Here is a 22,237-nt window from a genome sequence, read left to right as displayed (position 1 = left end):
GTTCATTGTTTCAAGTTTTACGTTCATTTCAAAATATAAATTTCGAGAATTCGAGTATTTTGTTGTCTTCTCGTAATGCAGTTTCTACTCCGTACAATGTGATACTTTTAATTCGGGTCCTTTCTGTAACTCTTCATTCATTGACTTCGTATCATAATCATCAGAATCTTCTTAAAGATTTTTCACAATTTTCCCCATTGTTTCTATTCAAAATTCACATTTCATATATTCGTTAATATTACTGCTTGGTTATTGAATTTAGGCACTTATTCTATTGCCTTGCTTAGACATCTAACATAACTTCAATCATCTAGCCATCACTACTCTTCTTTTTCATATTTATTTTCATCTTATATTACTTTGAGAGCCTTTCCTTGTGTTGTCTGACATCATGTTAATTTTTTATTTAGATTCTGCAGTAACAACCACTTCATCTAAGAGTAATTATATTAGTCCTTCTACCTCCTTTTAATCAACGTGTTACCTAATCAAACTCTTCTTCCTGCTCTTCGGGATATTAAATGATGGTATTGGGGGATAAAACTTTTGTCAAATACTTCCTTCCGTTTCACTATCTTATATCATTTCTTGCATTCCAACTTTCAATACTTGGTTCATAGGTAAACTTCTTCTAAACCTTTGATCTTTTCTTTCAAGTTTCTTTAATATTTTCATCCAAATTACCAAAGCAAAGCAGTTAAAACCTTTCTAAATCAACAAACACTGGACACATTTCCTTTATTATCTTTGTCTAAATCTTTTTAATCTATTTTACTCTGTGGAAACTAATTGCATCTTTATACTAAGTCTCTTCCAAATTTAGAATCTCCCACTTCCTTTCCATAATCCACTTTCATATTCGAACTTCAATTTTTATTGCATGCGACAGGAAAATAAGATATTGGTAGAAATGCATTTTACTTAACTCCCGTATGCATCTCCCCATTCGAGTGAAATACGTATAACTCTCTAGAGGACATATGTTAGTACTCGAACAAGACGAGCGTGGTTAAGAGTGATCACATTATATGTCTGCAATCCTAAAACGACTCCAGCGAATGCCTATTGTTCAACCAAGTGTCTTCGAGCATGGTCTTAGCCTATATTGAGCCTGTGAGAGGATGAGTAAACGTTCGGTTGAGCTGCCACTACCATGAGTCATGACGTCTCAGTGATCCATCGATGATATACAGATCGGAGACAGAGAGTTCTCACACCTGACGTGAATCTAGAAAGACCGTTTGGGCCACTGTAACTGATAGGACTACCGGTAATTCAATAAGAACTATCATAGTTCTCATGTGTTCATACGAACGTTACACGAGCAATTGTTGAAGATCGATCTATCATCCTTCGTTCCTTTCTCAAAATTACTCTTGACAATGTCTTCGGTGATATCGGAAAGGAGTACGATGACAAGGCAAATGGAAGATTGTAGTATTCATTGACAAAAATAGTTTTTGTTTTTAACACAGTGACTTACCAATGCTCGTATGTAAACTTATGTAAACGGGAAAAACAACCTGTGTCCATTTGTCGTATAGGATCTACACTAGAGTTCCTGGTAATTAAAAAGGTAACCAAGAAAGTTCTGTACCTTGTTGTGGAGGTCTGTGTTCAATTGGCCCTCACACTGTGAGTTGTATGCCAATGGAGATAAGGGCGAAGGCCAATTATTGGTGTGGGTATAACTAAATACTACCTGGTTGTGACAGTTCAGCTGCACCGTGAACTTGCGTATGGACAGAGTGAACATGGGACCCCCACAAAGCTTTATAAGGGCGTGTATGTTATATGAGTTCAAACTGGGGTCAAACGCCGCTGCAGTGGGGCGGAAGATATGCTAGGCCTTCGGTGAGGGTGTCGTGACTACGTGGACAGTGCAGCGGTGGTTTAACAAGTTTAGGAACAGTGACGAAACACGAGAAGACGCACCACGTGTCAGAAGACGAACACTTGTACAAAACGAAGATCTCAGGCAGCAATTGAAACGAACAGTGGCCAGGCATGTGAGGAAATGGGGCTACAATTTAGTCTGAGCGGGAAAAAACATTCGTCAGCACCTCCATCAACTTGGGAAGCACTACAAATTGGGTTGATCGGTCCCACATGATTTGACTCCGGGTCAGAAGGCGACGCGAGCAGACACCTGTGTTTCTTTGCTGTCTCGTCTGAGGAAGGAGCCATTTAGACAGGGCGTTGACATGTGATGAGAAGTGGGTCCTGTACGAAGCTCCACGGCGCCTTCATCATAGATTAGCATAAACCGGTTCCAAAACAGCCGAAACCATCACTCACCAGAAGAAGGCCCTCCTGTGTTTTTGGTGGACTACTCGCAGCATCGTGAATTAGGAATCACTGCCAGCTGATCAAAGCATCAATGTAACTGTATACTGTCAGCACTTGAGCCGTGTTCAACAAAAACTCAAGCCAGCACTTCTGAGTCGCAAAGAGGTTCTCCTGTTACAGGACAACTCTAAGCCCCATGTGGCTAGGATGACCCGGGACACCATTCTACGCCTTGAATGAGAAACGCTATTATATTCGTCATACTCCCCCGAGATTGCTCCGTCCGATTATCACCTGTTCCATTCCTTGGACAACTGCCTCAGAGGACGCCAGTTCAAATCCCTAGTAGAGGTGCGAAATGCACTTCATGCCTTCTTTGCTTCATGGCCCACCAAGTTCTATGGCGATGGAATCCATGGCCTTCCAGAACGTTGGCAGAAGGTCGTCGATGCTCATGGGGACTATTTTTGTTCTTCCAGGTACATCTTAGGTGATATATCGATGTTGGAAGATGGTGTGTGAAAACAACAGAACTTTCTTGGTTATCTTTGTAGTAATAGAGTGGGCGATAAAATAAGCTAAACATTCGCCTTCCTTCAGCGGAGCATCGCTAGTACGTCATACCTTCGTAGTGTTGCCAATACTATATTTAGAGCTTTAGGCTTCCGGATCTAAATCTTATCGAGCACTGTGGAACGGCACCTGACTGCTAATCGGGCTTTGGCAATGGCCATCTCTCAGACAGACTTGTAACATCTGTGTGTAACGACCAGATACGCATCTGAACTGTTGCTTGCGTGGTTGCTCGGAGAAGGTATTTGTGCTATTAGAGCGAGTGTTGTACATTTTTTGAACAGTATGTAAAACATGCTAAGGATGTCCCATGGATGCCATGTTGGGAACAGTACCACTTACAATCACTTTTTACTTGTTTAGAATTTTGCCAAACCGTGCTCATTAAAAGCTCATTTCCATCTGTAGTTTTTGTATTGACATAACAGTTGCTACCCTTCTATTTTCATTAATTTTATCTTCATATACGTTATTCATACTTCTCTAGCCTCCCTCATTTGTAGATTTCCCTTATTAATTCACAGTTCAACTTTCTGTACATTCTACTCCCTTCTGCAGTCTTCCTTCGCGATGGAATCCAATCGTTACGGGTTGAGGAACAAGAAAAGTGTGTAACTGAAACCGAGACTACTTTGACTAACTAAGGAGTGTAGCAATTAAAAAAAAAAACCTTTCTTTGAAAGTGGCACACATCAGTTGGACATTACAATAACATGAAAGTAATATTTAACAACATATGTAACTTCCATTTATTCTGTCTGTCTTTACTTCTTCCATATGGAACTAAATACTTTCAACATTGATCCATTTGATATTCACAAAATATTGGTGTGAACACGCTCCCCGCCAGAGATGCCCGTGGACAGAACCATTCGTTGGCTATTTCGATCCAATCTTAATCTTCTGCTAACCCTGTATGAAGTCACTTTGAATACGTTCAAGTGCTCACAAACGATGACGTGAATGCACTCCTTAGAGATGTTTAGCACTCCGCTGATTACCCATGACGCTACTAATCATTGGGGAATCTCGTTGTTGACGTTTGAATTCATCTACTGATCACTTTACAGTTGAATGATGGGGCATTGTATGTCGCTACTTGGCTGTCAAATTTTTCAAGAACAGGTAGCAAACACCAGGAGTTGGAAACACATCAGATGTCTGGATTGGATTGGCAAAGGTCAGGCGTCGGCCACAACGGCGGGCTGTTGATGCTGGGGTGTTATGATAAACTTCGTACTAAGTGAAGAGGAGTAGAACGGCAGTGTGCAGTGAACTGAGCAGACGGCGATAGTGTAAAGTGGAGTACCTCTCTGATTTCCAAAGGGAGCAAGTTGTTGGCGCTTAATTATGTAGTGTGATCAGAAAGAAATTACAGTGTTAACTGTGTCTCGAGGGACAGTATCCAAAGTATAATATGTATCGAAAGATCTGTAGAGAAAGTGATAATAAGTATAGAAAGATTTAGTGTCATGTATGAGTTGCGAAAGGGGAAAATTAGTATGCTTTTGAGCTAGATTAAAAGAGCGAGTTAAACATTTTGAATGTAGAATGGTAGTTTATTAACTTAATATTCTCATTAGATTATTCTACAGTAGAGTTGTGTTTTTATTATTGACGCCTGAAAGCTGCTAAGCTCGACAAATAACCTATTTCCTCCCTCCTGTATGACATCAAAAGTAACATCGACAACAGCGCCACTCTTCCAAGACACTTCCCTATGTAATTGGTTGTTTCTCTTACGGCCATAGAACAAATTTTAGCGGAGAACACAAAAAGAATATATGTCTATACATTTCTTGTCTGTGGCTTATGTTCACCAATCTGTCTGCTGATAACTTACCTGGTCACAAGAATGGCCACATCGTGATGATTTGGATGTGAATCATCTGGCTGGTTTACGTCCATCTGCCACCTGCAGAAATTCTCCAAGGTTTTGTCAGCATTCTGGGTAATTTCCAGATCACTGTGCTACATCGATATAGATGGAAACAAAAGAGAAATTATTTTAAGGTATAAGATTTGTTTGTTTGTTTGTTTGTTTGTTAATTCTATGCGACAGTAGTCTTTATCAAAGTAAATAGATAGCTAACGATGCCCAACTGCAAATCTCGAATTTTTAACACACACACTTTCCTGAAGCAAAAATTCAAGAGAAACTTTTCCAATTTTTCAGGAATATTCAAGAAAATGAAAATCCGGTAATATCATTTGGGCACCCTAATGAAGTCCAGTCTTCAGATACTTCCACGAAAGGTACCTCAGTAAATAACAAATTCACTTGCCTCAATAAGTTTTCCAAATTATTGAAATAAAGATGATAGTTATGGGACATAAAGTATCTTCGAACCGAAAATGAAGTACGAGATTGACAAACAATCGTATTATGAAAGAGAAATATCTTAGTTTTTGAGTAACGCTAATTCCTATAGTTAACAGTGGCTGCTCCGGTACGTTCTCTGCCCCCTTATTTTTATTTAAAAATTGAAGTGATGACATTCAACATGAACATGCTTTGCAGTTTATTATCAGGACAAGCGTCATAATAAACAAAGTCATAATTTGTTCCGTGTGCAGCAGAATCTAATTTATTAACTAAGCTACACAAATACCGTATATATACCACAGACAGTTTATACTCTTCATGTTCAGTATAGTGCTATATTTAACAAGCTTTACCGCCAACCCAATGAAGTACGCTATCATTAACAGGTCGTAATCAGGGGCAAAAGTGAGGGGGGAAAGCGGGGGGAAGTCGTCCGCCCACTTCAACAAAATATCTGTGGCGTGCCCTCGCTTTCTAAAAAATTACAATGGGCAAACATAGGCACGGGGAACGGCATGACGTCATGCGTCCCCCTACCTTTTCAGATCCACTCAGAGCCGTAGCTATGGGGGGGCGAGCGGGGCGGTCGCCCCGGGCGCTGGTAGGGAGGGGGCGCCGAACGAGCAAGAAGAATGAAAAGGTGTCGGAAAAAGTTAAGGACGCGGCGCCCCGTAAAATAATTGGCGCCCTATTAAATCAATATTGTCAATTTACAAAGAAATACATTTGTTAAAAATTTTCTTGCTCGCTCAGCTCGCAACCCAAAATTTTCAATAACAGTCACAACAAGTTTTACTTAATACTTAAAAAAAGTTATTATATACGATTTGTTAATGATTATGTGATACACAAGGTGCTGAGTAATGACATAATGTGCGCAGAAGCGGTTTCAAAATCGGAAACGATCAAAGTTTGTAATATGTGTTCAGCGTTGTGATGGTGATGAGTTTTCTTAGTTAATCACGCTTTTTTACCCAATCAAACTAATGACGATGGTGAGAATGAAGATTTAAAAATGAGAGGTGTGAGGAGACACACGCAAGCTGCTGTTTACGCTGGAATATTAAAATGAAGGTAAACAATCGGAATAATAGCACATTCGAAATCTTAGAGTAGGGGCTAAAAGGGTCAAAACTTAACCCAACGAATTTCGTCTTTTTCAAAGATTATACTACCAGTGATTTTTTAAATTCCATTGACATGAAATGCTTCCAATTTAAAGAAATTTAACGCCAGGATATGTTTTCTGTGCCTACGTATCAGTTGTTTTCTGTTTTATCTATTTACATACAGACATAACATAGACCTTCTGAATTTCCGTTGTATATCACAAAATATTTTTTTACCGTAAAAGAACTAACTAACTTTATGGCCTATGGTACCCAGAGGTTCAATGCCGCATTCATAAAACCTCTCCAATCACTTTTGCCCTTACCCAACTGAATCCAGATTCTACTTTGTATCTCCGGATATTCATCTTAATATTGTCCTCCCATCTGCGTCTAGGTCTTCTTAATGGTTTTCTGATTGGATTTCCAGTCAAAATTTTGAAAGCGTTCCTACTCTCTTTCATTCTGCTACTTGACCTGCACATCTGAGCCTCCTAAGTTTGATGACTCTAATAATGTTTGGTAAAGGGTGTAAATTATGCAGTTCCTTGTTATGAAATCTCCACCATTCCCGATTGCCGTTCCTCTCGGGTCCGATTATTCGTCTCAGAAATTTATTCTCAAATGTTTTCAGTTTACGTTCTTCCCTTGAATTAAGCGACTATGTTTCGCAACAATACAGAACAACAGATATGGTTATCGTTCTATATATTTTGAGCTTCAAATTCCTCGACAGAATTCGCGGCAACAAAAAATTTTGAACTGAATAATAACGAATCTTTCAGCCGACGTTTAATTTCTTCGTGCATATGATTTTGGTCTGTTAATACTGATCCTAGATACTTGAAAGTATCCATTTTATCGAAAATGATATTTGATACTGTAACGCATCCGCAATTTGCAGTATTACATTCCCAGTGATCTTCCATGTATTTTGTTTCTGTCTATTGTTCTTCTATCATCTATCAGATTTACATCATCAGCATACGCCATAACCTGGTGAATACTATTCAGCTCCAGGCCCTATATCTTTGATTTTCCTAATAGCGTACTCCACAACAAAGTTGAATAATAATGTCGACAACGCATCTCCTTGTTTCAGGGCATTCTCAACGAGGAAGCTCGTGGACAAGAATTTTCCTACTCGGACTTTACTTTGGGATTCGTTTAAATACATCTTAATTAATCTATCTTTTCGGTATTCCAAGTTCTGCAAGAATGTTGTATATTTATCTCCTAAATGAGTCGTAAGCCTTTCGGGGTATTGTATTCCTATTTCTTTCCGAGTATTTTTCGAATGGTAAATATCTGGTCGATAGTTGAATGATTTCGTCTAAATCCACACTGATAATCTCCAATAATTTCATCCGTGCATGGGATCAATCTTGCTAATAATATGTTTGAGAGGATTTTATAGGATGTTGACACAAGACAAATGTTTCGATAATTATTACAATCCACTTTGTCAACTTTCTTGTGAAATGGAACAATGATTCATTTTTTCCACTCTTGTGGCAAGTCTTTCTTATTCCAGATAAGGAGTTTGTGTATCTTGCTCCACAATTTTCGTCTACACCCAGAGATTTGTGTTTCTTTAATTTCTTCATTGCAATTTCTACTTCTGTTAGGCAAGGTTCTGAACTTTATGGTTCTGCTGTGCATTTCCCTTTCCCCACGAAGATTAGTTTTGCTTGCGTGCTAAGCAAATCGTCCAATATATGAGGACCGTTTTTCCAAACCTCGATGGAGCAAATTTTGAGAAACGGAGGTGTATATATGGGATAGGTATGCTATTTATGCTATCAATCGAGCTATGAAGTCAGAACTGGTTAGGGATGCGCACGAGACAAGATTTGTGGCTGTCTCGTCTCGAAAATGTGCTGTAAAAGTGATGTCTCGACTCGAAAAATGTATATTTTTCTATTGGAAGAGCCGTGTCTCGACTCGAATTTTGTCAGGAAAATCCTGTCTCGACTCGTCTCGTGCGCATCCCTAGAACTGGTAAATCTCGAAATGTTCCATGTTTATAGAATACTAAATCATGAGCATTTTGTCAGAACTCGATAGAGATTATGTACAATAATAACAAAAATTCAACGCCTGTAAAAAAAGACGTTTTGTGCTCTATCGAGTTTTGAAAAAAACGTTCCTCACTTCTTTCTATCTATTCAAGATGCTACCTGTACCAGTAAGAATTGTTCCGTCGTCTGTCTTTAATATATACGCGCTAGGTTGATAAATTCGTTGTTCCCCTTCGAACATGTCTCGATTTTTTTTATTTTATTAATTCATACTTTACTTTATCTTCAAGTTCATTAATTTCAGCTTTCAAAAAATCGCGTTTCTCTCTTCTAAACATTTTGGAAGTTTCACGTTTGATATCAACGAAATTTAGTGTAGTTATATCGTTCGGATTATGTAGTCAACGCAGTTTCGCCTATTCTTCCTTCTCTGTTAGTTTGGTGCATTCCGGGTCGAACCATGAAATCTTCCTACATATTTCCGCGTGCCCGCTGAAATTTTAGTGCTATCCGTAACTTGAACCCAAGTATCCTCAACATTAGTGCTCTCAAAACCTAAGAACGGGAATCTATTACACTTCAATCTGGTATTCCCCTCTCGTCTGGTTCTTCTCTAATTTCTTTAAACTAACCCTCTTCTTTTTCAGATGTTGAATATTCTCTTTATTCAACGATAATCTCTCTCTTACTATTGTGGCTACCAGATAGTGATCAGTGTCACAGTCTTGTCCTCTGAACGAGCAAACATCTATTATGCTAGACTATCTTCTATAAAAGGTGAGCAATTTGATTATGTGTTCTTCTATCTGGTGAGCTCCATGTGTATTTATGAACGTCGCGATGTGGGAATTTTGTACTCTTCACGATAAGGTTTTTTGATGTTCCAAAGTTCACGGAACTAACGCCGTTGTCATTAATTTCCTTATGCAGACTTTCTTTCCCTGTAACCCCTGTTGAAAATATCATGTCGCCCTTCCTTCGCATTGAAATCCTCAAATAGAATTTTCATATGGTATCTCGGGACATGGTCGAATACCCCGTGATACTTATTCTTAAAAAATGTCTTTTATGTCGTCAATCTTATCTTTTGTTAGGGTTTAAAACAATGATATCACACCACCGACTTTTAAGAGTAGTACAATAAAGTTTATCATTAACACATGTAACCGGTTTAATTGCTGATATCACAATAAGCGAAATTAAAATGTTATTTGCGTGTTCATATACAGAATAAAATTACAAAAGTTTACGATTATTACTGGAAATTACTGCTGTCATCCATTTCAAACATTTTAAAAGCACGTAGTTTCTTATGTATTGAAATTTCATTTCTTATCGATAATATGAAATGTTACAAATAGCTGTATTATAAATTTCCATAACTGATCTCCAAGTGGATCTGTATGCGAACCAAAGTTTTGTCAAGTTTAACAAAAAGTCCAAAATACGCCACTTGAAAACAGCTATTATTTGCAAAACAAAAAAAAAAAAAACAAAAAAAAAAGTTTTGGCTGTTGGAATGATCTGTCCAAGCAGATTAATAATAAAAAAAATCAACAACAAAAGCTGCATTTTTAGTATAACAAAAGCTGCATCTCTTATATGCAAAAAAAAAAAAAGGAAAAGCTTAGTGTGGAGTGTAGGGGGGCGCCGAATTCTACTTCGCCCCGGGCGCTGAAATCTCTAGCTACGGCTCTGGATCCACTTTTACCCGTGGTCGTAACCATATTTATATTTTAGTATACATACTTGTGTATATATAACTTGTGTGTAAATTAGTTCGTAGGCAGACGGCACAGGCGGATCTAGAAATAAAAAAAATAAACTGGGGACCAGCCAGACCCCAGACTAGGCCTATAATAAGTATAAATAATAGCTTAAGTTACTTTTGTCACTCAAACACTGGGAAGCCTAGGCCCCCGGCCCCGAGCTAGATCCGCCACTGTTCTTGGGAAACTTTTTTTTTCTTACAGTTAAAAGTAAATACAACTTTTAATTAGGTATGATTATAACCTATGGCAGCTACAACGAGCCAATGCTTCGGGAGAAGAACTATTAATTTTTTTAAAAAAATTATGAAGCTTGTGGTTGGCTGTACCCTAAGTACTATAAACTCATGATTCGTATAATCCACGGATTTGGCGAAATACGGTACACTAGAAAAATACATGAATGATATCATTACCACCTTTCGAATTTTTATTCAGTTGATGCAAACAAGAAACTCGCTACTTTGAAATCTTATCAAAACGAATTATTCTGCCATCTATGAGAAAAGCGTGGTACTAACTGTAAATGGAATAGGCTAGCAGGAACCAAATTCATCTCGCTTCCTCATGTTGTAACAAGTGGTTCCAAATTTCAATGTGCTATCGACATTAGACAAATACGTTTGCTTTTTGTTATGCTTATAAAATGTATATGATCTTGGTAATTGACATAAAATTTTACAAATCGTGGACTTTAATATATATATATATATATATATATATATATATATATATATATATATATATATATATATATATATATATATACTAGCAGCGTTCACCCCGCTTCGCTGCGGTCAGCCCGGAACGCAATAAACTTTGTTACTTAGATAATTTTTACTTTTTCGCTTTCAAGTGATATGATAAAAACCATAGAAGATTGCACTAATGTTAACATTATATCGCCTGTCATTTATGTTAACCCGCCCCGCTTCGCTGCGGTCACCCCAACCCGCCCCGCTTCGCTGCGGTCATCCCGGAACGCAATAAACTTTGTTACTTAGATAATTTTTACTTTTTCGCTTTCAAGTGATTTATAGCGCCTGTCAGTTATGTTAACCCGCCGAGTCACAGGGTCATGCGGGTTGCATATAAATACGTTTATTTTTATACCTATGATGAACTAATAACAAAGGATTTGTACGTTATGGACACTTGAATGGTCAATTATCTCAAGACACTGGTAATTAAAAATTAAAGTGATATGATAAAAACCATCTAGGGTCCAAATCCTAACAACCCTCCAAAAATGAAAGAAATCGGTTCAGCCGTATTAGCGTGATGAGCGGACAAAGGATTTTGTGCGTTCTCTTTTATATATATATATATATATATATATATATATATATATATATATATATATATCCAATTAGGTGTCTTTTTTTTTTCTTTTTTCTTTTACATTGAATGCCTTCACCTACAATAGTAGGTAGAATGTTTTTTCAATTGTGTTCAGATGGATTCAAGAGCCGTAATCAAGAAGTGAGTAATAAAATTGGATTATGTAAGATATAAATTCAACCTCACTGACCACACAGGCACTGAAACAACATTGGTGGATCAAAACTGGTGGGAGATTGTGTCAGATTAAGAGATCATGAGGTAGTTAAAAAATTAAGTGAAATATTTCAGTTTTACGTTCCACAGATTTGCCCTGTAGGCTAAAGAAGACGGATGATGAATATGAAAACAATTGCTAAAATGAGAATTTGGAACGGAATGGAAGAATGTTTGAAAATACCAACAGGCACGATGTAGTCCATCACAAACCCACATGCCCTGGGATCTAACCAGAGTCCTCGCACCAGAGATGAACGCTCTACCAGTGAGCTGTACTGAAAACTGCGTACGAAGACAAGCAACGACTTAACTGAAATAAAATGATATGCAAGTGCGATTTCAATACCAAGTTTGCGATTTTGGCTGCAGGTTCCTGAAAGTTGTAAAAATCATGTAATCATCAAGTTGTAAAATCATAATGTTCATGAAGCACGCTGAAGTAGGCAAATTGTCCCTCCTGATTGTCCACTAGTTTAGCATATATAACTGTTTGCAAAATTATGGAAGAATTTGTGAAAAACGGTAAGATTTAGACTATTTTACTCTGTATTTTAATTTCATCTTGCAGTTAGGTTTCACTTAACTATGTATATAAGTTTATATTCATAAGTAAAACGAAAGAAATATTTAGATTCATGACAAAATATTTACCAACCATTAATCTGAATTAAAATGTATTACTAACCTCATCAGTATCCTCCAAGAGAATTATTTTAACGATTACAACATTAATTGGATTTCCGATGCTTGGATCATGATATAACGATGCTACCTGCAAAAAGAATATTTCCTATTAACTTTAGAGATAGCATTCAAACGATTGAAGGTTTTTAAGAAGTTGGCAGTCAGAGTGAGCCATTCCTAGTTTCATGAAAACAGATAAATCAAAGAATAGAACCGCCTAAACCACAAATACTTAAGCTTAAAATCAGAAAAATTAGATTAAAAAATTAGACTAAAATTGATTTTTACAGGTGATAACACAAAACTTTTTAAAGAATTGAACAGAAGGAGATACAATGCCCGATTTTGCTTAAGTTTCTCAACATACAAGACAGACGAAAGGAGACTTTATCTCATTACACATTTATATGTATATAAAACTAATAAATGTACCATCGAACTACTACTTATACTAGAAATAAAGATCATTCCCCTTCCAGAACAGTTCGTGTAAGTTTAAGGACTGTGTGTGCAGGTAAACGTTCCACACTTTCTTAACTTCGGCACTCATAGAGGTGATGCAGTCAGCAACACGTTCCGCCTCATTTACTTAGCCAAGTTGGCTCAGTACCCATTTTAAAGAAGTTCTGTGAACCGCAGAGTCGCACTGAAACGAGTGTAGAACAAGCAAAAATTCGTGCCCCTACCGAATCCGGGCCGCCCATTTAGCAGGTAGACAGATGCCTTACCGACTACGCTACACCGGCATTATGAAATATTTTTACTTTATAATATTTTTAACGGAGGTAAATATATTTCAGAATATCCCGAAACTTTCCTATCTCCCCTTCTGTTTCTCCTATGCTAAAAGCCAAATGAACATAAAAACCTACTAACTATTGAAGTATGACATCTCTTTTTTTACCGTACCAGTCGGTCATCTCTTTGCAATAGATAATGGGTAAACATTACAGAGAAAATTCTGAAATATTCTTACCTTTACCGGTTTCTCGTATTAAACTTCTGATAAACACCAAAAACTTCTAACCATTAATACATGACAACATCTCTCCTTTGTCATACCAAGCGGTCATTTCTTTGCAATAGATAGAGGGTAAACTAATTTAAGAACATTCTGAAATGTTATTACCACCATCGGTTCTCCTATACTAAACGTAAGATGAACAGAAAAAGCTACTAATTGTTAATATATGACAACATCTCCCCTTTGCTATCCAACTGGTCATCTCTTGGCAACAAATACGAGGGTAATCTGGTTTAGGAAGAACCTGAAATATTCTTATCTCCCCACCCCTGCTCGATTCTCCTACATTAAACATAAGATGAACACCAGAGATTATCAACTATTAATACAATGAAGCATCTTTCAGTTTGTGTGCCAAGTGATCATCTCTGCAATAGATAGGAAATATTAGTGGCCTGACGGGTTAACTAGTCGTTGATTGGCTGAGGGATTCAGATGTTTTCTCCCGTTAGGTCTTAGAGATCACGTGATATTTTGGCGAGAAACTGAAAATTTGGCCCGTCCTTCGTCATATGATATGATGCCATTAGGGTGGGCATTAGGATGTGGTGCCATATTGAAATATATCTTGTAAGGAAATTATTCTGACGTCACAGTAACACATTTCTTGACTTGTGTCATGTGATACATGAGACAGTATCATTCATTGATCGAAATTTTGGAGTTGAAACCTGATGGACAATTAAATGCAATTGATATGATCAATGTCACATTTTCAGCCTTAATATTTTGAGGCACGACTGGTAGTCTAAGCCTATTGGTGGGCTCCTTTGTCAGAACCTTAGGATTTCTCATCAAGAATGACAATTTAAGAAAAGTGGTGAAAAATTATCTTTGCTGCGTTTCAATTGGGTGAATACTTTGAAAATATTGTTTATATTTTTCCATTGCTCACTAAAAAGTTTCCTTTTTTAGTTTAAAAATGTTTGCACATATTGAATATTTTTAGTTTGAAAAATTTATTTAAAATTTTTCACTGACTGAAAAATTTTGCACTTACTGAGAATATTTTCTACTTTGGAAATTTTTTCAATTATTTTTTCAATCATTCTTTAAATTTTGTTTTTAAATTTTTGAATTCATTGGAAAAGTTGAAAAAGTTTGAAAACTTTTGATTAATTTTTCTACAATTTTTATTTTGAAATTTTCTGGACTCCCTGAAAACAACTTTTTTCTTTTTAGTTTGAAAAATCATACTGGATTCGTGAATTTTATCAGGATAACAAATATCTATCATCTGAAGTTTAGTCTTGGTCGAGATCTACGCTAAGAGCTAAGATATTGAAGATAGGTTAGTAGTTGGATTTTGGTTCCAGATTGTGGCTCATTACTACTCTTGTGTTGTGCCGGTCAAAACAAAAACATATCTCGGCCCGCCACACTTCTTTTTTCCAGGATGATGACCAGGAAGAAACTTTAGTAGGGTGTTATAAGTGTAATGAATGTAAATATAACAGCACGTAAAATTAAGGTAAGTGCATAGCGAGATATTAAAAGTAGATTGATAATGAGATACTAAAAATAGATTGGAAGCAGGGTGGCTTAGTGGTAGACCACTTACTTATGGGGTATGGAATCCCTGGTTCAATCCCTGCCCAACTAAGTTTATGATGAACAACATCGTGCCTGTGGGTTTTCTCGGGATGATCTCGTTTCCTCCCACCACCTCATTCCACCAATTCTTCCATTATTATTCACTTGCCTTAATCATCCGTCTCCCTTAGTCTAAATGGCATAATCGTGGGGCATTAAACTAAAAGAAATAAAAAAGAATTAAAAATAGATGTGTATACATCGTATATCCACGTGTATCTCTCATGCACCATTGAAGTAAACATTCTATCGTTATTTTTCTGGGGTAAAAAATTCAGATTAAGGACATAATAAATATTAAACTATATAACCTACCATATTCATGATAGTTAGAATATATGTCTCCACGTCTCCATTCTCATGGAAGTTCATCATCGAATGGTCAGCCACCAGCAGTGTTTCAACGTGTTTTTCTTTGCTTATGGAACGACGTGATCTTGATTTCCTTCCTCTTTCCCTTTCCTGCACTTTTACCTTGCCCGATTTTGACTGCCATTCCAAGCGGGTCTCGGTTGTCTTCCATCGAGGCTCTAAAACAGGAAGAAACTATTGCTATTATTATTTATTCATTTCATATATGGGTCGCTTAAATGACAAGTGACCTAAGTCAAAAATTAAGAATTTCCAGGAGAGAAATTTGAAATTTAACACCGTATTGAATATTTATATTTCTGTTGCATTGAGAACCAAAACCATAATTATGTATCTTATAAAATTCATTCGCTATGTAGAGAAGTGAATGATGACATTAGTCTTTTTATATATATATATATAAGTTTAGTAAAAATTGGATTTATCGGGTGCGCCATTTATAATGTCAAACCTTGATGACGGAGAAACCAAAAGAGAGAGGGAAGCGAAACTTTGCACGAAGCAACTATGCAAAGGGGCACATTGCCAGACGTATTATTTGACATCACCGGATGAACAGTGTTGCCAACCCAATATAAAGTTATGATTTTTTAAATGAAACGACCTAAATTGTATTTCATAATTGCATTCAACACTAAAAAGGAAGACGAATGATATGCTACCCGCAGGTCAGTGTTGCAAACTTCTCGAGAAATAACGTTAAATATGTGTCACATTTAAACGCCTTTTGCACACACAGGGAGTGAGGTACACACTAGTTTTGCACAATAATTTAAATATGGGCCAGAACGGTTTAAATTGACACCAAGTTTAGATGGGTGCGTTAAACAGTGTTGACATAACAGATAAGACAAAAGTCGAGTTTAGATATGGTGCAATAACTCGAAAAAGGTCATAAATACATTACGATTTAAAATTTATAGAACAATTTGGTATGTCATAAGAAGCATTCTCACGTTTATTTGAAGTCGATAAGTCAAGTACTTACCGAGATATTCGGAATTTTGTAAAAGCTGAGAATTTTGCGCTGTAGAAGTTGGTAACGCTGTCAGCTTTTACAAAATTCCGAATATCTCGGTAAGTACTTGACTTATCGACTATGGACTATGAAATATATGAATAACATTAGAAAAAAACAACTCAAACAATTATTCCGGTTCTAATACAACTTCTATATGGTTATGGTTATCAGCATAAAATCAATGTCATTGTGTCAATCGTGCTTAACTCGTTAGTATATTGTACTTTTAATTGTACAGTATTGTAGTTTAGCTAGGGTATTCGCCAATATTATTAACTGTATATATTAAATGTATATATGCATTAAAATTTGACACGATAATATAAGTTCTAACCAAAAATAAATTTCAATATGTTGCTAAGTTTGTAGCTTTTATAATATTCAAAAATCTTCTATTCTATAAATGTATTTCAAATTCATTTTTGGAAAAGCTCTAAACTACATCAAGATTATATTAACTTTTCATTAGAATTTATTTTTAAATAAATCTCCAGACATCACGAAGACATTTCGACTGATCTTGCTGACAAAACAATGCATTTAATCTTCTGAGAGTACACGCATATTACACAGTAAACGCATATTATGAAACTTCACTGTTGAAAACTCATCCATAAATGTGCATTTTTTCATGGTTTCGCTGGATCTTAAATCTATCGTCACTCTAATTAGGACCACACACATGCAGAACCGCCAACGCATTGTCACACAGGACACCAGAAGAACGTTAAAATGTGTTACTAATGTGTAATAGGATCTCAGAATAAGTTCCTTACTGAACAGTATGGTGGGCCGAAAAAACTCATTTTTTTATTTCGATGTTGTAATAGCGCGGAAAAGTTGCGAATTATATAGACAAAGAAAAATAAAAAAAAATTATCAAAATCGGTTGACATCTTCCGGTCGCGCATAGACCCTAAAGTTTGACAAAATATGAAAAAAAAATCATTTTTGCGATTATTTTTTTAAATTTTTGAATTAAATGTTTTCGTAATGTAATAGTTCTTAACGTCTTCAAATAGAGCCTAAAAACATTGTATTTTAATTTGGTTTAGATCAGTTGATATCTTCCGGTCGCGCATAGGGCCTAAAATTTGTCAAAATATTGAAAATGTTTCATTTTTACGAGTTTTTTTTAAAAATATCTTTAATATACTGTTTTTAAACTTAATACTTACAGTATTTTTATTTTTGAACATAAGAACATTGTGTTTTATTAAGATGCGAATAAATTAACAACTTCCCATTGCGCAATGATCCCAATGCTATAGAAAAACAGTACCTACGGTGTAAAAAAGATAGTCCTGTGACATGATGGGTGATAACAGTAACAACGTGCATGGTACTTTTTGACTTGCTCTATATTTAAAAAGCTTAAATATTTATTTAAGTTACAATGTGGTTTTTAACAATAAACTTACTTTTATATATATAAAAAGGAAGAAAGAGAGTTCTGAATAAATAGTCCATGTTAGTTGAACCTGTCCAGTGTCCATTAGTACTCTTCTCTATTTTGTAGCCGAAGGTACTTTGAAGACTGATTTGCTGGCGAATTTAGGCATAGATGATCTGGACAGCAGAGTGGTTCTTATAAATGCATCTCGTGATTCAGCTCCACAAACTTTTCCTGAGGCTTCCGTGACGAGTTTTACAAAGCGTTCAACAGCCTGCGTGTGAACTGGGAATTGCTTCATAGTAATATTCCAGTCAGGGATTGAATCACTGCCGATGTGCAATTTGATCTCGTCGTCACTGATTTCTGCCAACAATGGAGGAGAAAATAATTCACAGTCCATCCAGTTGATAATTTCTGAGTATTCTTGCGCATTAAAGTTGATTTTTGGTGGCATGAATGTTCTCCTTCTTGCATCTCTCTGCCTTGCTTTAAGAATTCTTCGCAGTCCGAGCTCTCTTATGTGTTTCCTGTCATCTTGAGTCATGGCTAACAGTAAGTGTTCTGGGCGGGCGAAATAAAACATTCCATTCGATCACAGGGTCGACAACATCAAGCAAAGGTTTTGGCAAATACCTGGTAGACTGTACTGCTTGGTAAACAAGTTTCGGGCCATCTGTAAAGTGTTTACTTGTTTTGATAGTAAACCACATTGGCATGTATGATTTTAATATAAACAAAACTAGTTCTTGAAGTTCAGGTGAGGGTCTTTCTTCACTAATGTACAATCTGAGAGTTCTGTTTGCTTTTGTCAACACCTCGAATGTGATAAGTGCCCAGGATCTCGTACAGCCAAATCTTCATTACAGGATCCTGATTTTATTGCCTTTGATATATGAAGTAGGTATTGCTGATCTTTGCTAAGCATGTTTCTGTCTATCTCTGGGATCTGACAATCAATACTCTGGAAGTTAACCACCGGAAGTTTTTGGCAGCCTACGAACTTTTCACCGATTGGCCCTTTAGAACAACTAGGCCCATCCAGGTGCTCAAACATGTGGCGGAATGGCAACTCATTAAAATGAAGTAGGCAAATTGCCCATTGTACAGGTTTTCTCAAATGAAGTTCAACTCGGAGAACCAGATCAGTTTTCCAACCTGTATTCACAGCTGTACCATCACATCCGATAACAATTAGATTTTCAAGAAAAATACCACACTCAGACAGGTAAGAAATTACAGACTTGACAATATCTTCAGAGCTTTCAGAATTTGGAGTAACGTGGCCAACGTACAGTTAGCCGGGTTCTTGAATCAGCGAGTAATGCTCTTCCTTAATAATTCTACGAAACCTTTTTGAATGAGCTTAATAAATATTTAAGCTTTTTAAATATAGAGCAAGTCAAAAAGTACCATGCACGTTGTTACTGTTATCACCCATCATGTCACAGGACTATCTTTTTTACACCGTAGGTACTGTTTTTCTATAGCATTGGGATCATTGCGCAATGGGAAGTTGTTAATTTATTCGCATCTTAATAAAACACAATGTTCTTATGTTCAAAAATAAAAATACTGTAAGTATTATGTTTAAAAACAGTATATTAAATATATTTAAAAAAAAACTCGTAAAAATGTAACATTTTCAATATTTTGACAAATTTTAGGCCCTATGCGCGACCGGAAGATATCAACTGATCTAAACCAAATTAAAATACAATGTTTTTAGGCTCTATTTGAAGACGTTAAGAATTATTATATTACGAAAACATTTAATTCAAAAATTTAAAAAATAATCGCAAAAATGATTTTTTTTTTCATATTTTGTCAAACTTTAGGGTCTATGTGCGACCGGAAGATGTCAACCGATTTCGACAATTTTTTTTTATTTTTCTTTGTCTATATAATTCGCAACTTTTCCGCGCTATTACAACTTCGAAATAAAAAAATGAGTTTTTTTGGCCCACCCTACTGAACAGGGGCACTGACTCCATGGGTGTTCCGGTGCTCGAGTACCTCCAGAAAATTTGTGGGGTGCTCAGAAAAAAGAAAAGGAGAAAAAAGGAAAAGTCTAATATTTCACCGCATTTCTTAAATGATAGTGGAGCCCGATATCTTTATAGAGCAGAGAGAGAGGATATAAAGTTTGGGTAGACTTTAGCAGGGATGAAAATAGGTAAAACTTCGGATTTGTAGTGTTGATAATTTTCAAGTGAGAAATTGAACGAGCGTTTCCCAGTGCTATTTTCAGCTAAATAAATAAAAAATCACACTTCCTTCATCACATATGATCGGCGTTCAGAACAACTTGAGGAGATCTTAGATAAGGGGTTAGAATCTTAAAACCTCCCTGGTTATGCCGCCATATTGTCATTCAAAAATACAGATTTTTCACTGCGAAGAAAAGAAAACAAATACAATACCTAAAACTGCAATTTTAGGAGGATCATTTTTCCACATTTTTTTAGAGAAGGACTCCCAAACTTCCTGCTAAAGTTTAGTGCTATTTCATACCGGAAGATCTAGATGAAAAATAAAAATTCTAGAAAAAATAACGCTCATTTATGTCTAGCAGAAAATCCCGTACTGAACAATATAGGACACTTCTATTTAATGAAATAATTTTTAAAGTACTAATGGGGGCATGAGGGACTCAGTGGTCGAGCGCTTACGTCTGGTGAATGAGGTCCTTAGTTTGATTTCCAGCCAAGTAAATTTGTGGTGGACAACATTGTGTCCGTGGATTTTCTCGGGCACTTCTAGTTTCCTCCCACATTCTCATTTCACCATTTTTCTATCATCTATCTCCATTAGCCTAACGGGCATAAACGTGGGACGTTAAACTGAAACACTTCTTTACGTTTTCATTTAAAGAAGAAGTTGAAAACGACAAAATACAGTAGTTCGCTCGTTTTGCAATAGTCACAATTAAATAATTAGAACTTTTCTCAGGTATTGAAAATTAAACATTTTTCAATTCAAGTCACCCTGAGGAGAAAATACATACAGCAGACTCACTCTTCACCGCCTTCCCTTTAACCGTTCGTCTGCTTAATCGCCCATCTTCCAAGGAATAATTTATTTTCGTTAACGGCTGCGCTTGGTGTTCCACAACAATATACCATATAGCAAGCCCAAATGTGCTTATTTCTTAGTTTAGTAAATGTATTTATTAAACACAGTACTATACTTCAGCCAGTATTACAGTCTAGATCGTTTTTTTTAAGTTTTGTGTGTGTTTCTTCGTTTTCTTTTTTAAGGCGATAAGTGTATGGTTTGTATTATACTCTAATATACTTTATTCAATATATAGTATATTTGAGTTATAATACTGGCCGTGTCCAAAAGATACAAGTGCACATTCGAAGTACGCTTATTACCGCAACTGACGTCATCTAGTGTGTGTGTCAAAAGGTCCAAGTTCACAAGTCTGCGAGTGCATAGTGTGTAGTGTGCGAGGATGTACACTACGTTAATATAGTTGTGTGCTTAACAAGGTGGTTTCTAGAAAAATGACCTAATAAAATTTTAAAAGGCGTATTCTTAATATTTTTGTTGAGATGAATTTATTTGTGAGCTGCTCTAATAATAATTTAATTGATCTATATACAAATTAGTGATTTTATAAGTGGAATATAAAAATGTTACAAAAATAACAAACGTATTTACGTTATATTCTCTGAGTATGTAATGGAATTTCAAATAGTGTAAGGAAAGCAACCAAATAGTTCCTTTAATAATACTATAAAGACATTTGTGCTTAAGTATTACATGGTTATGTAGCTTAAATGAGATAATTACACTATCGGTAAGGCAGCTATTTGCACGTAAATGACAAAAATTTTAATGGCATATAAATGAAAATGTTAAGCTTTAGCATAGAACAATGAATACCTCGATTATTCATTTCTTTATAGCTACAGCTACCGCTGCAGCTGCAAATGTTAATTCCTAGGTAGATATTTCTAATTTACTAGTTTTGATTCTAACCAAATTCCTTTCAAAGCTACCATATTCCCTTGCACTGGTGAGAGACTATGCCAACTACGGTACATTTTGCATTTTTGACAGCTAATCAAAAGTGAAATACAGATCAAAAATTTCCTTCTACACATTTATAAAAAAAATCACAAATTCCTCTTGTTAAGTCTTTACTTTGGCCATTTCATTCATTTTTTCGATTCAGTGATTCGATCTTTCGGTTTCGGTTTTGAGAACTTCCCTGTTAGCCCATATATATTAGGTTAATAGCAGGTTGGTTCCTTTCTGAACCAAAGTTTAATATTTAAATAACATAATATTGCCAAGCGAGCGTCAGCGAGTGAAGGTGGATTAGAGGCGCGCAGGGCACTTTTTTTTGTCTAGAATCGGTTCATTGGAATGGAGTATAAATAAAATATTACTTATGGAGTATAAATAAAAGAAACTACACTTCTGTCCAGAATTTCTGGCGCATGTCTTTCAAAATTACATAAATAGAAATAACTCTGTTTCTTGTGATAG

At 36.1% G+C, this 22,237-nt stretch overlaps 1 protein-coding gene across 2 annotated transcripts in view; it reads right to left on the bottom strand.

Annotated features, from left to right (window-relative positions):
* LOC145666602 (A disintegrin and metalloproteinase with thrombospondin motifs 7-like) overlaps nucleotides 1–22,237 on the bottom strand; it is a 347,276-nt gene that overhangs the window by 122,423 nt on the left and 202,616 nt on the right. For both annotated transcript variants that reach the window (XM_081734010.1, XM_081734009.1), the window contains exons 4-6: nucleotides 15,264–15,478; nucleotides 12,333–12,419; nucleotides 4,706–4,833 (exon numbers count right to left, since the gene is read on the bottom strand). In XM_081734010.1, coding sequence (XP_081590136.1) covers nucleotides 4,706–4,833; nucleotides 12,333–12,419; nucleotides 15,264–15,478 — 430 coding nt within the window. The remainder of the gene's footprint in view (nucleotides 1–4,705; nucleotides 4,834–12,332; nucleotides 12,420–15,263; nucleotides 15,479–22,237) is intronic.

Source organism: Thermobia domestica, chromosome 12 (assembly GCF_964235325.1).
Source record: "Thermobia domestica chromosome 12, izTheDome1.hap1.1, whole genome shotgun sequence".
Classification (NCBI taxonomy): domain Eukaryota; kingdom Metazoa; phylum Arthropoda; class Insecta; order Zygentoma; family Lepismatidae; genus Thermobia; species Thermobia domestica.
Note: the sequence above shows the minus strand (reverse complement) of the source record. Positions and strands in the feature narration are given on the sequence as shown.